The sequence below is a fragment of the Conger conger genome, chromosome 1 (genome assembly GCF_963514075.1).
Source record: "Conger conger chromosome 1, fConCon1.1, whole genome shotgun sequence".
Lineage (NCBI taxonomy): Eukaryota > Metazoa > Chordata > Actinopteri > Anguilliformes > Congridae > Conger > Conger conger.
In genome coordinates, this window is record NC_083760.1 from 46382123 (window position 1) to 46398140 (window position 16018).

At 43.6% G+C, this 16018-nt stretch overlaps 1 protein-coding gene across 2 annotated transcripts in view; it reads right to left on the reverse strand.

Annotated features, from left to right (window-relative positions):
• The window catches only part of golga4 (golgin A4), a 59830-nt gene that overhangs the window by 20705 nt on the left and 23107 nt on the right, over positions 1-16018 (reverse strand). For both annotated transcript variants that reach the window (XM_061232648.1, XM_061232640.1), the window contains 7 exons: positions 12037-12120; positions 9646-9793; positions 7907-8085; positions 6945-7076; positions 6360-6515; positions 2063-6006; positions 1648-1769 (listed from right to left, as the gene is read on the reverse strand). In XM_061232648.1, the coding sequence (XP_061088632.1) occupies positions 1648-1769; positions 2063-6006; positions 6360-6515; positions 6945-7076; positions 7907-8085; positions 9646-9793; positions 12037-12120 (4765 nt within the window). The remainder of the gene's footprint in view (positions 1-1647; positions 1770-2062; positions 6007-6359; positions 6516-6944; positions 7077-7906; positions 8086-9645; positions 9794-12036; positions 12121-16018) is intronic.

A 16018-nucleotide genomic window follows, 5' to 3' on the forward strand; every position in this document is an offset into this window, starting at 1 on the left:
TTTTCTGCTCAGCCTTCTTCTTCAGCTCCGCCAGTTTGCCGGTGCTCTCAGATGAGAGCCTTTCATCAGCTTCCCTAAGGGCCTCGTCTTAGGCCTTCAGAAGTTCAGCCTTGAAATCTTCCCTCTGTAGCTCTTGGCCCTGACGAGCTGCTTGGGTCTCCGAGTTCAGCTGCGCGCACTCCTTTGCCTGTTCCGCCAGCTTCTCCTCCAGCTCTGCTATCCTGCCGGCGCTGTTCATCAGCTCCGCGGTCAGCGCGAGGATGCTCTGCTCTTTTTCGCTCAGTGCCTGGTCTGCCTCCGACTTACTGGTGGCCTCACTGTTGATGCGGGTGGCCAAAGATTCTAGTCGCACATCCCTCTCTGCTACCTGTTTCTCGGATTCCTCCAATTTGGTCTGCAAGGCCTTGATGGTGTTGTGGTTTTGGGAGAACTTGGATTCAGCTTTCCTTTTGAACTCGGACAGTTTGTTCTTGTATTGCTCTGCCTGCTCCAGAGTGGACGTTTTCTCCTTGTTGAGTATCTCTACAGTCTTTGACAGTTCCTCCATTTGGTTTAAAAGCTTCTGCTGCTCCTCACTGTGCAATGAAATCACCTCTTCTTTCCCTGCTATGGTACTTTCTACCTGAATTTTCAACTCATTTATTATGCCTTCCAAACTGCTGATATGCAAATCTTTAGCTTCCAGATCTTCTGAAAGGGCGACATTGCCCTTCTTCAGTTGCTCAATGCAAAGGTCTTTCTCGGAAAGAGTTTGCAAGGTGCCATTACCATCTCTTTGTAGAGATTCCTTTTCACTTGTCAATGCTTTAATATGTTCTGCTTTTTATCCCCAGATTGTGTAAGTGTCATCTAAATAAATTTTGTTCATGCATGCTTAACAATTTCTTGCATTAAATATATTTTCTGAGAATTTGGGTTGATAACGGCTAGTTAGACAGCTGGACACAAATCTCACTTCTCGTTAATTCTAGTGTAGCCTATATTCTTTTGGTGATCGGAGTTGCGTTTCTGTCGTCACATTTGTATTACTTTACTAATGTTAGAGCAAGGGTATGAAATGAATGCTGCTTTTTAAAAATAAACATAGGCCTATTCTGCACTTTGATTTAAAGGCAAACTTTCAACAGTGAATGAATATGTGGTTTTTGAATAAACAAGTTCACTTTGTTTAAACCCTTTGTTTAAAAACTTGCTTCTGTTTTCTTCTTTTTTTTTTACCCCGTCCGTCACGTTGACGGATTATGATTTATTCTTGCAGAACCACTGACTAGTACATAGGCTATATCTATTGGGTGGACAGTTTAAGTTGCACATGATTGTCTTGGAACTGGTTACTCGAAAGTAGATTGATTTTGGCTGTTATGACAACATAATAGTGAGGAAATGCAACATACATTTTGGTGTATATTGCATAGGAGTATACAGGTCTGTGTAAATTATGTGCATTTATATGATGTATAGAAGTTAATGTTTATAAGGGGGGTGATTTGGTAGTCTTTCTGGTCATTTCTCTTCCCTGAAATGTGCCAAACTCTCTGCACTGTATTGTTATAAGCAGCAGCTCAACAGATCACATACCTGCAATCCCACTTACAAGTCACATGGTAAAGACAGAAACCCCTGAAAAGTCCCAGAGGACATTCTCACCCACAGTCTCTCTGACAGTAGACTCCAGTTCCTGCTCCTTCTTAGCAATTTGTGTGTTGAATTCCCTCATTAACTGCTTCAGTCCTGAACTGTGCTTCATCTCCATATCCTCCATTTCCAGCCTACCAAAGGGATGGCGTGACCATATCAGAATATAGAAATGTGCAGCATGCATGCATTGGAAGATGGAATATATAAATGGACAGTGATAACATAAAAGTATAAAAATGGAATATAAAATAGGATTACATAAGTTCAGTCAACTGAATTAAAAACACATTGTTACGTAATTCATTTTATCAAATTGCTCATTCAAACAAATGCTAATGAGTAACAATGTAATCTGTATTTTCCACTCATTACAACCTTCCTTATGACAAGACTATTACACCACCAAATAAATATGAGCACCTACTTCAGTTTCTTGTCGTACTCTTCAACCATCTCTTTTTTCAGATACTCCAGTTCCACCTGGTGCTCCTTGCGCAGGGTGCGCAGGTCTTTTTGCAGGCTGCTGAAGGACTTGCGCAACTTCTGCTTCTCAGTCTCTGCCTCAGACAGTTGACTGCGCAGGGATTTCTGCTCTGCCCTCATCTCGCTCAGCAGACCCTCAGGGTCAGCAGTTGCCCTCTCAGGTGACCCCTCCTCATAAGCCTTCAGCTGTTTCTGCATGTCCTGGAGCGTCAGCTCATAGGTTTCCACTAAGGAGTCCCTGTCCTGTTTCAGACTCTTCAGCTGGTCAACCAGACAGGCATCAATCTCTCCCACACTGTTCTTCTCTTCCTCCATGCTGCATTCATATCCTTCCTGCTTTTCTGCTTTTGGTTGTCTCAGCCCCAGGGGCTCAGCAGAAGTCATTGTCAGCACTTCCTGCCTCGGGGCCTGTGGATTCTGCTGAAGGATCTGTACGTTCAGTCTGTCAATCTCAACCTGATGACTGGTGTTCTCCTCCTCTGCCTGCTTCAGTTTCTTCAGGGTCTCTTCAAGCCTGGCATGCATTTCCTCTTGAGAGGAGAGCTTTTCCTTTTCCCTTTCTTGCATCACTGCTATCGTGTTCTCGTGGCTGGCCACTTCTCCTTGGAGTGCACTTAGCTTCTCTTCATACATCTCCCTCAAGCTCTGCAAAGATCTCTCCGTCTCTAATTCACCCTCGGCTCTCGTGTTCTCCACCTGCTTTTCCAGCTCGCCCTTTTGTGCCAGGGCATCTTCCAAGGACTGAACCTGCTCTTTCAGCTTTTTAGTGCACTTCTCCCTTGTGTTCATGTCCTGCTTGATTTCCTCTAGCTGCACCTCCAAAGCTCTCACACACTCCGCCTTCTCTTCTAGCTGCGTGGTCAGCTGCTTCCGAATAAGGCCGATTTTCTGCTCAGCCTTCTTCTTCAGCTCCGCCAGTTTGCCGGTGCTCTCAGATGAGAGCCTTTCATCAGCTTCCCTAAGGGCCTCGTCTTTGGCCTTCAGAAGTTCAGCCTTGAAATCTTCCCTCTGTAGCTCTTGGCCCTGACGAGCTGCTTGGGTCTCCGAGTTCAGCTGCGCGCACTCCTTTGCCTGTTCCGCCAGCTTCTCCTCCAGCTCTGCTATCCTGCCGGCGCTGTTCATCAGCTCCGCGGTCAGCGCGAGGATGCTCTGCTCTTTTTCGCTCAGTGCCTGGTCTGCCTCCGACTTACTGGTGGCCTCACTGTTGATGCGGGTGGCCAAAGATTCTAGTCGCACATCCCTCTCTGCTACCTGTTTCTCGGATTCCTCCAATTTGGTCTGCAAGGCCTTGATGGTGTTGTGGTTTTGGGAGAACTTGGATTCAGCTTTCCTTTTGAACTCGGACAGTTTGTTCTTGTATTGCTCTGCCTGCTCCAGAGTGGACGTTTTCTCCTTGTTGAGTATCTCTACAGTCTTTGACAGTTCCTCCATTTGGTTTAAAAGCTTCTGCTGCTCCTCACTGTGCAATGAAATCACCTCTTCTTTCCCTGCTATGGTACTTTCTACCTGAATTTTCAACTCATTTATTATGCCTTCCAAACTGCTGATATGCAAATCTTTAGCTTCCAGATCTTCTGAAAGGGCGACATTGCCCTTCTTCAGTTGCTCAATGCAAAGGTCTTTCTCGGAAAGAGTTTGCGAGGTGCCATTACCATCTCTTTGTAGAGATTCCTTTTCACTTGTCAATGCTTTAATATGTTCTGCATTTGAAGTCACCTGGAATGTCATGTTTTCAAGTGAACTTATTAAAGCATTGTTCTCCATATTCTTTTTCTGAAGCTGTTCCTCCAAAGAACTGATTTTATCAGTCCTGATGAGGATGGCGTTTTTAAGCTGTGCTACCCGCTTCTGGCTGCAAATTACACGGTCTTTCAATGTTGTGACCCTGCCCTCTACTGTCTGATGCAGTTCATTATACCTGCCCTCCATTGTCATCTGTATTTCAGCACACTTAAGGACTAACTCTTTGTTGATCATAGTGATCTGGCTATTAAAGGCATCTTCGGTGGCTTTGATTTGTAGGACACTCTGGTCCAGTCTTTTGTGAAGATCCTGAGCTTCTTTAGAGCTGGAAGCTTCCAGAACATTAAACTTGCTTTGGGCGTCTTCAAGCTTCTTTGACAGATCCAGAACCTTTTCTGTTTGTGTCTCTTCAGCTTTATTCATTTGGTCCTGAAGAGCATTCCTCTCACTGAGGGCCTGGTTGAGGTTCTTCTCCAAAGTCTCTACTTGCACCTTTAGCATAGTTTCTCCTTGTGACAAGCTCTCCAAAGAGACGGCAGCTTCCCTGAGTTCCGCCTGCAGCTTCTGCACTGTGGTTTCCCGCATCACAAGCTCCTCCCTGAGGTCTTTTATTTCCTGCAGGACCTGCTCATTCACTGCCTTGGAGGTTTCCAGCTGTTGGGTGACCTCTGCCAGCTCCTGAGCCTTCTCCAGCACCTCCTCTTCCTGTTGACTCAGCTTAGTCTGCCAGCTCTGAGCCTGCTCTTCCTGCTCCTTCCTGTGGACTACCTGAAGCTTCTCCAGGTGCTCCTGATGACCAGCCTCCAGCTGGGTGACTGTATCGTCAATGCCAGCTGAACTCGCCTGAGCCACCTCCAGGATCTTTTCCTTCACCTGCAGATCTTTCAGAGTCAGTGCATGGTCTTTCTTCTGAAGTTCCGCTTTCATCTTCTCTTCTTGCTCTTGCAGTCGTTTTTTCATCTTCTCTTGCATCTCTTTGAACTTCAGCTTGAGTTTGTCCATCTTGGTGTCCTGTGCTTTTACTCTTTCCTCCAGCTCCTGCCTGGTGGATACCAGCCTCTTCTCAGCAGCAGCTGCCTCTTCCACCAGCGTCTTTTTTAGCTGCTCCTCCACCTGGCGCTGTGTATCCAGTGTTTTCTTGAAGGACCTCTCACTTTCCAAAAGCTCATTTTTGGATTGCTCTATCTGAATCTTCAGCTCCTTTTCCTCAGCTGAATATTTCTGCTGAAGAGACTCTAACTTTTGCTCCCAAACACTCCTGGTTTCCTCCAGCAGCTTCTCAAGATCTTTCATTTGACTCCTACATCGTTCCAGCTCACCTATAGCCTCATTCTGCTGAGCACTTGCTTCTAGCAAAATCTCTTTCTCGGAATGGGCTTTCTGCAGACTTTGCCTGAGCTCTTCCAATTCCAGCTCACATGTCTTCCCAGCCTCCTTCATCACCTTGCTCTGTTCTTCCCATTCTTCAATGTTCTTCCGATGAGAAACAGCCAGCTGTTCCAACTGAACCTTCCCTTGCTCCAGAGCTCTTGCCTCTGCTTCTTTAAGGTCCTTTTCTCTTGCTAAGAGCTCTTCTAGCACTTTATCCTTATCTTCCAGGACCATCTTCAGCTTGTTGAGTTCTTCCTTCAGGGTCTTCTCCACTCCTCCCAGAGACTGTTCATGTTGAGATTTGATGCCCTCAATCTCCTCCTGGTACTTGGAACGTTCTTGCTGGAGCCGTATCTCCAGCTCTTTCCCGGCTGCATCAGAGCCATCCCTGAAGGCCTCCAGCTGCTCCATCAACAGCTCCTTGCTTTTCACCAACTCTGAGAGTTCCGCGGACAGAGATTCCAGCTCCATCTGTTTCACATCCAACTTCTCCAGGCACTTCAGGTTCATTCCCTCCACATGTTCCTGAAACTGCTGCTCTTTCTCCTTCACGGCAACCTCCAACTCAGCTTGGTGCTTGTCTTGCAACTCCTTTAGAGTCACCTGCTGGTTCTGGCCCAAGGCCTCAAGCTCTTTTCCGTACTTCAGCCCCAGTGCAGACATCTCCTCCACATGTTTCTTCCTCTCCTCTTCCATCCCCTCTGATAGCACATTTGACTGTGCCATTGAGTCCTGGGAACTCTTCAAGGAGCTCTCCAGCTCCAGAATTCTCTGAAATGGAAAATGGATAATCCGTAAAACAGGAGAACTTGTAACATATAGGGCCAGATGTACTAAGCCTTTTGCAACAATTTTCAGGCACACATACGACACATTCTGTCCAGGAAACATGCATCATATGTATCAAACTGATGCACGGGGCTGGAACCACAGTGTGTGTTTCAGATATTGCAATTATCATTTCTGTGCGCACAAATATTCTGTGGGTTCAGAAATTATTTCCAATTTTAATTTAAATAATGTATTTGCACATATTGCTTTGTATCTGTGAACTGTTAACTTCCACCTCACTGTAAACCCCTCCCCATGGCATGGCTTCTGAATGAAATTCTGAATATACTCACAGTCCTGGCAGTCTCCAGCTCCTGCTGCAGCCCCTGGGCATAGCCCTGTCCCTCCTTCTGGACAGCAGTCTTCTGTAGCTCCGCCTCCTCCAGAGCTAGAGCCGCCTGCTGCTCCTTCTCCTGAAGGGCTTGAGTCAGCTCTTTCCGACAGGCCTCCTACACCACCAAATACACTGTGTATTACAACCAACTAAATTGCCAAAGACTGCATGCACTTCACATCCTAAACCTAGGTGTTTAGTCTCCTAAACCCTAAAAACACTGCATGACAGCCAAATAAACCCCTAAACATTGCATGCACTTTAAATTGTACATTTTGTCTCCTCCAACTTTTCAAACACTGCAAAAGCAAATAGTGAATTATTCCACTTCTGCCACAAAACACAGCACACAACAGCCTTTTACATCCCAAAACAGAGCATGTTACACCCCCTACAACCAAAGAGTACACCTCATAAACCATACAATCACCACCTCTTAGATCCCTTACATTTCTGCCCCAACACCTCAAAAACAACATACCCTCCAGACGTTGTGTCCCCTATACCCTCAGCCACCTTCAAACACGGTGGCAATCATACATACCACAGCCAGGCTGATCTGTTCTTGAACCCGGGCCTCCTGATCCTGCAGCCTGGCCTGAAGCTCTGTCTCCTTACTGGCCAGAGCCTCCACATGCAGGCGCTCCAGTTCTGTCACCTTGTCCTCAGACGACTTCTGCAACACATTCACACCAGACCTGGTCATACACGCAATTCTTGTCTGGTGCAAATGAGCCAACCAAGAAGACCAGAAGGTTGGGGTCTGCTCTTTTTGAGAGTATCTCATCAATTCCAATACATCAGACAAGCTCACAGTGAGCAGTTTACTGAGACAAGCTCAGTAAAGTGTAGAAAAGTATTTGAATCCAAAACAATTAAGTATTTGACCCAGGTCAGATATACACACGTGCTGCTCTAGTCTTCAGATGTGCCGGAACCTTCATGCCGAATTACCCACATAATGACACTTTACTTTCAAAACATTTATTTATAACATTGGAGTCAAATGCATGCATTTTAGGCGCTATACTTGAACATTAATTTGTTGTCAAATTTCCCACAATTGCAATTCAAATGAAAATTTTAAATGGAACAACTACAAATGTACTACCACACAGACATATTGTACAAAAATGTAGTACCTGATTAAAATATGAATGAATAACTGCATATTCAGGAAAAAAAAAAGAAAGAAAATGTTTTACTAAATCTCTGAACTGGAATTATTCAAGGAACCGTTCAAAATAAAGTTGGCCTATTTTCGAAGGAGCATATGGAAGCTGACAGGAGGTGGAGCATTGGAGTATGAAGTGGAAATGAAAGGCAGCACTTGTTAAATTTTCCAGAGGGGCTAAAAATAGGTTGCAGGAGAAACATAATGCCCGTAAAACCAATTTTTACCCATTTAGAGACAATGACAAGCATTTACAAAATTGTTATCGTTCAATTTTGATCGGTAACAATGGTCAGTAACAATGGTCTTTGCCATATAACAGGATTACTCACCTTCATGATGCTGACAACCTCCTGCTTGACACGGGACAGCTCCTGCTGCAGGTTCTTCCTCTCCTCCTCGCTGGCTCGCTCCACCTCTTTCACCTGCTCCTCCATCCGAGCCTGCAGCTGCCTCCGCCCCTCCTCCGCCCGCTGAGCCACACCCAGAGCTCTTTCTAACTCCTCAAATGCTGGGGACAAGAATTGGTGAAGTCACTTCCCACAATGATAACATCACAAGTGCTACATCTGATACTACAAGGACATATGTTGTATCGCTCCCAACAGTCCAAACACACTAGTATCACTTAAGCACATGCTTACCACTGTAAGGAGATCATACACAAACTATTTACAGGCTGCTACTTCTGCTTCTCACCAAAACATAAACATTTCTTTTCGCCTACTTACAGCCGAATACCTTTTCAGGTAAATCAATTCAAAACTGAACTTTCCAGGTTATTCAGATGAGTTTTAAGTATTATATCCTGTAATGATCACATTACTTGCAGTAGCCTTGTTCAAGTTACCGCAGAAGATAGCGCCATTTTGAAAAGTCTCTAAGCTGGGCTGCTCATCCAGAAAATGCAATGTTCCAGTATGTGGATAAGCTCCAGTCAAAGCCAGATCATGCCACTGTGGACTGCGGTAGCCTCACAGGACAATACAACTGGCTCTAGCATTGCCCGCATCTCATCTCACACCAGTGCCCCCCCCACTGGCAGACCACAAGTTCATGAGTCTTGCAGCATGAAAATATCCAATCGCAGTATAAAGGAGGAAAGCATTAAGAAAGTCCCAAGATTGTTCTGATGTAATTTCCTCAAGGACAATTCAACATTTTCAAGAAATAAAACACTACATTTACAGCCATACAATAGCCATCAGATGACAACTAATTGGAATCTTATCATACAGATTAAAGCCTTTTTTCTCAGAGAGGGCTGGATGAACTGCATGATTGTGTAGTCCTGTTTTAAGCCCCTCCCATCTATTCCGCATGATAATCATGGCAAATTAAAATCAGTTGAATTGGCATTTAACTAGAGCTGTGCCAAATCCTAGCATAACAGCTCCATTCAGTGAAGAACTGATGCAATCTTTTAAATTGCCGGACAGTCTTCGATCTTCCACTGTAGAGCCATGAGTTACAGTGTTGTAAAGATGTGGAAAGCAAACTTACCCTAACCCAAGTACACATCCACCAGGGTTACAACTTGAATCATCCACAAAAGCAACATCACTAGCCATCTTTATGTTGGTTTGCTATTGTAATTTGTGATTGTGGACCTTCGCAGAAAAAGTGTCATATTTCATTGCTGCAGCAATAAAAGTGGTTTGCATTACTGTGAGCTTGGTGTTAATGATGAATAAGTTCCTTTTTCTGTAATGGTCAGGCAAGCAGATTCTTCACCGATTCAGTTCTAAGTTCATGCCCTGGTACACAGATCTGGATGACGGCAACTTTCCAAAACTTGCTCACGTCACTCCCCTCCACATTTCACTTTACTGGCTGCCAGTTATGTAAAATGGCCCTTTAAAAAAAAACTGAATGGGTAGAGTGGAATTACCACTTTGAAAATAAGTCTCCATTGCAAATATTCATTATGATCTCAGCAAATATAAGGATAAGGATTTCCATGCAACAGTTGGCAGTTAAGGAAGAGAATTGGCTTTTGTTGCAACTAAGAATCACACAAGAGTAGGGGAATGGGGAATGTTCAGGCAGTGCCTTTGTGTTGATAAGTTACCGGCTTTCTCAGACTTCTCCTTCTGCTCCTGCAGCTCGTCCCTCTGCGCTGCCACTTGCTGGATCCGTGAGCGCAGCTGTGCAATCTCCTCCTCCTTCATCTCCAGTGTCTCGTGCATCTGCCGCTTGGTCTCAGCAATCACCATGCCCTGCACAAGGGGAGCATCGGAGTGCTGAGCTGCTTAGCACTGGGAAATGCTCTTTTTACAGGTTAATGATAGCCGAATCCAGCTAAAGCGTGAAACGAGTCCAGCTAAAGCATTAGCCGAGCCCAGCTGTAGCGCTAGCCGAGTCAAGGTAATGCGCTAGCCAAGTCCAGCTAAAGCAGGAGCCAAGTCCAGCTAATGCCGCAGTCCTTGGCAAATTCCAGGGAACAGAAAACCAGTGGTGACTGTGCCAATGCTGAATGTGCTTGGAAGTCATGTAGGGTGAAAGCAGCATGCATGGAGGAAGGATGCATTAGTGACTCCTCTAAGTGACTGATCTGCCTGCTCGAGCCACATGTGAAGTGCAGAGTGACTTAATGGCTCAGCCAGGAGGCTGAGGGCAAACCAGTGGGTGGCTGCATGGAAGTGCTAAATGCATGCGCTAGCCTGTGCTCTCCCAAACTTGCAAAGAATACTGTAGTGATTGGATTTCCCTATAAAAATAATTTGGTATGAAAAACAGGAGGAAAGAAAAATGGGGGTCTTTTTTTATGAGAATAAAATAAGGCCTTACTGGACCAATTGCATAACTAAAATCAGTCTACCAGCCAGCTGATTTGGTTTAACACCAATACCAAAGAGTGGCCATTCCCCATTGAACAGCAGGGCAGACAGGCAGTGGAGACATCTGAGAATATCTCCACATTCCAGAGCCTGCAGTTCATGGCCCATTATCTCCAGGGGTCAAAGGTTAAACACCGATGATCTACACCCTCTTTCAAGCTGAGTGTCTGTTTTCTACATCTATCTACACTTACACAGCGCCTTAAATATTATACTTAAACTCTGTGATCTTTGAACACATATCCGTACGGTGCTGAAGACAGAATATAAATCTTGTGGAAGAAACTGATAAAGGCGGTTGAGCTTCCATGTGGCTCCTAGTGGCGGTCAAACCGCTCATATATACTAGGTGAAAAATCCCTATATATATATATATATATGATAATTTTGCCTACATGTCTGAAAAACTGCACATCCTAACAGCCTTCTACTTTCTAAGGGGTTGTAACATGATATAATTTAACTTAATCAGATATTTGAAAAATGTATAATTGTATTCATTATATTACGCATTAGATGAAGATTCATTTTAAATACTGATTGATAGCTAACCATGAAAGTACCCACGTCACTGTGCTTGCTACAAGCACAAACTCAAGTGGCATCATGGCTACTTGCCTCGCTGTCACAACACTCACCATAACACCTGAGAAAGTTGTATTTTATTTCATGGGCAGTTGCTTGACATAATTTAACTGGGACAATGCACATTGATGAACATTTCAGTTTTCAAATTGGAGTTACTTGGCACCAGAGTTAGTTACTTGTCTAGCTTACTTTGGCTATCTGTAATCCCTGTAACTATTAGCTAAAACAGAAACTGCTGGTTAAGTTTATCATGGACAAACTACCTTTTAAACTATATTTTGTAATTGTAAGTAATTGTAACATAATTTCATAGCCAAGTAGCATAATAATGTTATACTAATATTAGCTCAGTTAGCGCAGTCAAGAAAAAAAGTGAGAAATTCAGTGGAAAAAAAGAAATAAAACAAAAGCACTGAAACTGTTTATTAAGTTTTTTTTTTTACTGGCCATGGGCAAGTGGTTAAGCATTACTGTTTAATCCTGTAGGTTTAAGCACATCATAAACCTAGTTTGTAACAGTTCTCATCACAAATGCAGGCTTAGCCTTACAGCCTAGACACGGCTGTTTGAACCTTGAGTGGTGTCCCCTTTGTCGGCTATGAACAGCAGTTCACAACAGTGGAACAGAGCTTGCATCATCCAGACAGGGTGGCTTTTTCCAACCAGGTTTTATCAGATTACCACAGTATGGGCGTCCAGTATTTATGCCAGGCACCTACAGGCTATCACTGATCAATGCAGACAAAACTCTGCTGTAATCAATGAAAGCTCTCCTGGAGTATGCTGTGTGCTTGCAGTATTGAAAATAGTCACAGTTCCTGAGTGAGTAACATCAGAGTGAGTACTGAAGATATTTCTAAAATAAATAAAGAACACATGTGTGGTGCATTGTCTAAATTTATGGGAAAAAGCAGAACATTTTGTAAATTCTCTGGCTGGACTGATGAATTCTAAGAAATGTCAGTTAACTGACCTCAGAAAAAGTCAAGTCGGCAGTTAATGCATCCTCCCTCTGTCTTCATTAGCACACTCACCTTATCTTGCTCCAGCTGCTCGATGAGGTTTTTGGCATCGCGAAGCTGTGTGATGAGCTTCGTTTTCTCTGTAGTGTGAAGCTCCTGAGAACAGACAGACACAGCCAGACAGGCCAAATAGTCAAAACTCCAACTGCCAAACTTCTCAGCAACACTGTTCACTCAGAACTTCTCAAAACACTATTACATCTTCTCAACAGCACTGTTCACTCTCACAACTTCTGAACACAGTTCACTGTCACAGCTTACATCAACCATCAGAATGGAGAAGAGCATCTCTGAACACACAATGCGGCAATCCTCTAAGTGGATAAGTCTAGTAATTCCTAACAAAGTGCTAACTGAGTGTAAGTCGAAATTCCCTAGTAGGTGGTGGAGTGAGTTATACACCAGCCTAGAACATCACTTCTCATAAATACAATGTGCTCATATTTTACTTCTTATAGACCATAACAGCAGCACAAACAGTCCCTTAGCATCATAGGATCAAAAACACTACACTGCCCTCTTGTGCAGCAAGCAGTCACTGCAGGTGTATGAATTACGTCAACCACAAGCCTAAACCTCTAACCAACAAAGAAGGTTTACTTGTGATCCCAAAACCATGGTGCAAAGCCAAATTAAAGACAACGCATAGAGCCAAAGCTGCTGTGTAAACAAGGCTGATGTGCATAGAAAAAGCTTGTGAGCTATACCACAAAACAGTAAAAACTTCCAGTTCACAGGAAAGCGTTTCCCTGTCACAGGAATGCAGCTGGATACAAAAATATTCCCATACATGTTCCTGTTATACAGTGGTGTGAAAAAGTGTTTGCCCCCTTCCTGATTTCTTATTTTTTTGCATGTTCGTCACACTTAAATGTTTCAGATCATCAAACAAATTTAAATATTAGTCAAAGACAAAACAAGTAAACACAAAATGCAGTTTTTAAATGAAGGTTTTTATTATTAAGGGAGAAAAAAAATCCAAACCTACATGGCCCTGTGTGAAAAAGTGATTGCGCCCCCCCCCCTATTAAAACATAACTTAACTGTGGTTTATCAAACCTGAGTTCAATTTCTCTAGCCACACCCAGGCCTGATTACTGCCACACCTGTTCTCAATCAAGAAATCACTTAAATAGGACCTGCCTGACGTGAAGTAGACCAAATGATCCTCAAAAGCTAGACATCATGCCGAGATCTAAAGAAATTCAGGAACAAATGAGAAAGAAAGTAATCGAGATTTATCAGTCTGGAAAAGGTTATAAAGCCATTTCTAAAGCTTTGGGACTCCAGCGAACCACAGTGAGAGCCATTATCCACAAATGGCGAAAACGTGGAACAGTGGTGAACCTTCCCAGGAGTGGCCGGCCGACCAAAATTACCCCAAGAGCGCAGCAACGACTCATCCAAGAGGTCACAAAAGACCCCACAACAACATCCAAAGAACTGCAGGCCTCACTTGCCTCAGTTAAGGTCAGTGTTCATGACTCCACCAAAAGAAAGAGACTGGGCAAAAATTCCAAGTTCCAAGATGAAAACCACTGCTGAGCAAAAAGAACATTAAGGCTCGTCTCAATTTTGCCAGAAAACATCTTGATGTTCCCCAAGACTTTTGGGAAAATACTCTGTGGTCTGACGAGACAAAAGTTGAACTTTTTGGAAGGTGTGTGTCCTATTACATCTGGCGTAAAAGTAACACCGCATTTCAGAAAAAGAACATCATACCAACAGTAAAATATGGTGGTGGTAGTGTTATGGTCTGGGGCTGTTTTGCTGCTTCAGGACCTGGAAGACTTGCTGTGATAAATGGAACCATGAATTCTGCTGTCTACCAAAAAATCCTGAAGGAGAATGTCCGGCCATCTTTACGTGACCTCAAGCTGAAACGAACTTGGGTTCTGCAGCAGGACAATGATCCAAAACACACCAGCAAGTCCACCTCTGAATGGCTGAAGAAAAACAAAATGAAGACTTTGGAGTGGCCTAGTCAAAGTCCTGACCTGAATCCTATTGAGATGCTGTGGCATGACCTTAAAAAGGCGGTTCATGCTCGAAAACCCTCCAATGTGGCTGAATTACAACAATTCTGCAAAGATGAGTGGTCCAAAATTCCTCCACAGCGCTGTAAGAGACTCATTGCAAGTTATCGCAAACACTTGATTGCAGTTGTTGCTGCTAAGGGTGGCCCAACCAGTTATTAGGTTTAGGGCGCAATCACTTTTTCACACAGGGCCATGTAGGTTTGGATTTTTTTTCTCCCTTAATAATAAAAACCTTCATTTAAAAACTGCATTTTGTGTTTACTTGTGTTGTCTTTGACTAATATTTAAATGTGTTTGATGATCTGAAACATTTAAGTGTGACAAACATGCAAAAAAAAATAAAGAAATCAGGAAGGGGGCAAACACTTTTTCACACCACTGTACATAAATCTTATATTTCTAAACATAGGCCTAGTCCTGTTTTGCATAGAGCTTGCATGTTTTCTACAGTTATTCAAGCTACCGTATTGAGCATTTGCTCCAGGAATACAAAATAAGGAGACAATGAGATCCCATTCCCAAATTTTCTTCTGAGAGAATGAAACAAGATTAGTGTTCTTTTCTGAAAGAACAATTTTCACATCATTAATTTAATATTTTGTTGCATGTGTCATCTGACGCACAGCTAGATCTCACATTCCCATGCTTGTGTAATACATTTTACAGAACAACATATGAACAGTAATACCTTTGAATATGCATTACTGCAATATTCCTCACTTAAATAAAACTATACAAGGATTATCCTGTACAGTGTATATAATGTACTGTATACATTTCACAAATGAACCACAGAGACAACTGAGGAGGCTCCTATGGCCATTTCCTCATAAGACATTTATGATGCAAACCTAAAATGTCAAACAAACATCCATTCCACAGAAAGATTCTTAGTAGGAAATTTCAGGAAAATCTGGAAAACACATCACACTATGGTGCATGGAATAGCTCCATGTAGCCTGTAGTTAAATGCATCGATGCACAATTGGCGATTGCATCGCCCAGAGTATGGGAGTGTTCAGTCAGTCAAGTGTTTGCATTTTAGTGGTCTCTAGCAACCCCTGCTGGTCGATCGGGTACCCATGGACTGCATGCAAACCCGCATATGAAATGCCTACCTCCGACAAACAGGCTGATTTAAACCACAGGTTTTTGGAAAAACTGTGGTTGTCTACATCCTCCAAAATCAGCAGTGGGGATTGCACATGAATGGATGTAGGCGCAAGTGCAACAGTGGGTGGGAATGGGATAAGTTCAGTCCCTATATTACATATACATTTACATTTTAGTCATTTGGCAGACGCTTTTAATCCAAAGCGATTTACAAGTGCATAGGTTCTTCCACAAGTGAAAGCACCACATCCATAACTAGTGCTGTTCTAAACATAGTCACAAGTGCAATTCTATTTTTATTTTTTTGGGTTAGACAAGAGGGATAGGGATAACGGAAAGCAGGGGGGGGGGGGTCAGGAGGTAGAACTAAGGTACAGTTTGAAAAGGTGTGTTTTTAGTCTGCGTCGAAATAGGGGGAGGGATTCTGTTGTCCTGACAGTGGTAGGCAAGTCATTCCACCACTGAGGAACCAGAACGGAAAACAGGCGTGAACGTGCAGCTCGACCGCCAGGTGCTCATAGTGAGGGAACCATAAGGCGACCAGACCTGGCAGACCAGAGTGGTCTAGCTGGGGAGTAGGGAGTGATTAAGGATTGGATGTAAGGTGGGGCAGTCACCTTAGCAGCCTGAAATGCCAACACTAGGGCCTTGAATCGGCTGCGTGCGGCAATAGGAAGCCAGTGGAGGCCAATGAGGAGTGGGGTGACTGGTGATCAGGCCGGCTGCAGCATATTTTAAGCAAATACACAGACCATGGAGACTACAGTTTCCCTGTGATTGCATCTCCAGTAGTGATTCAGGGGAAAAAAGGCACATTTAGTGTAAAAAAAAAAAAGAAAACA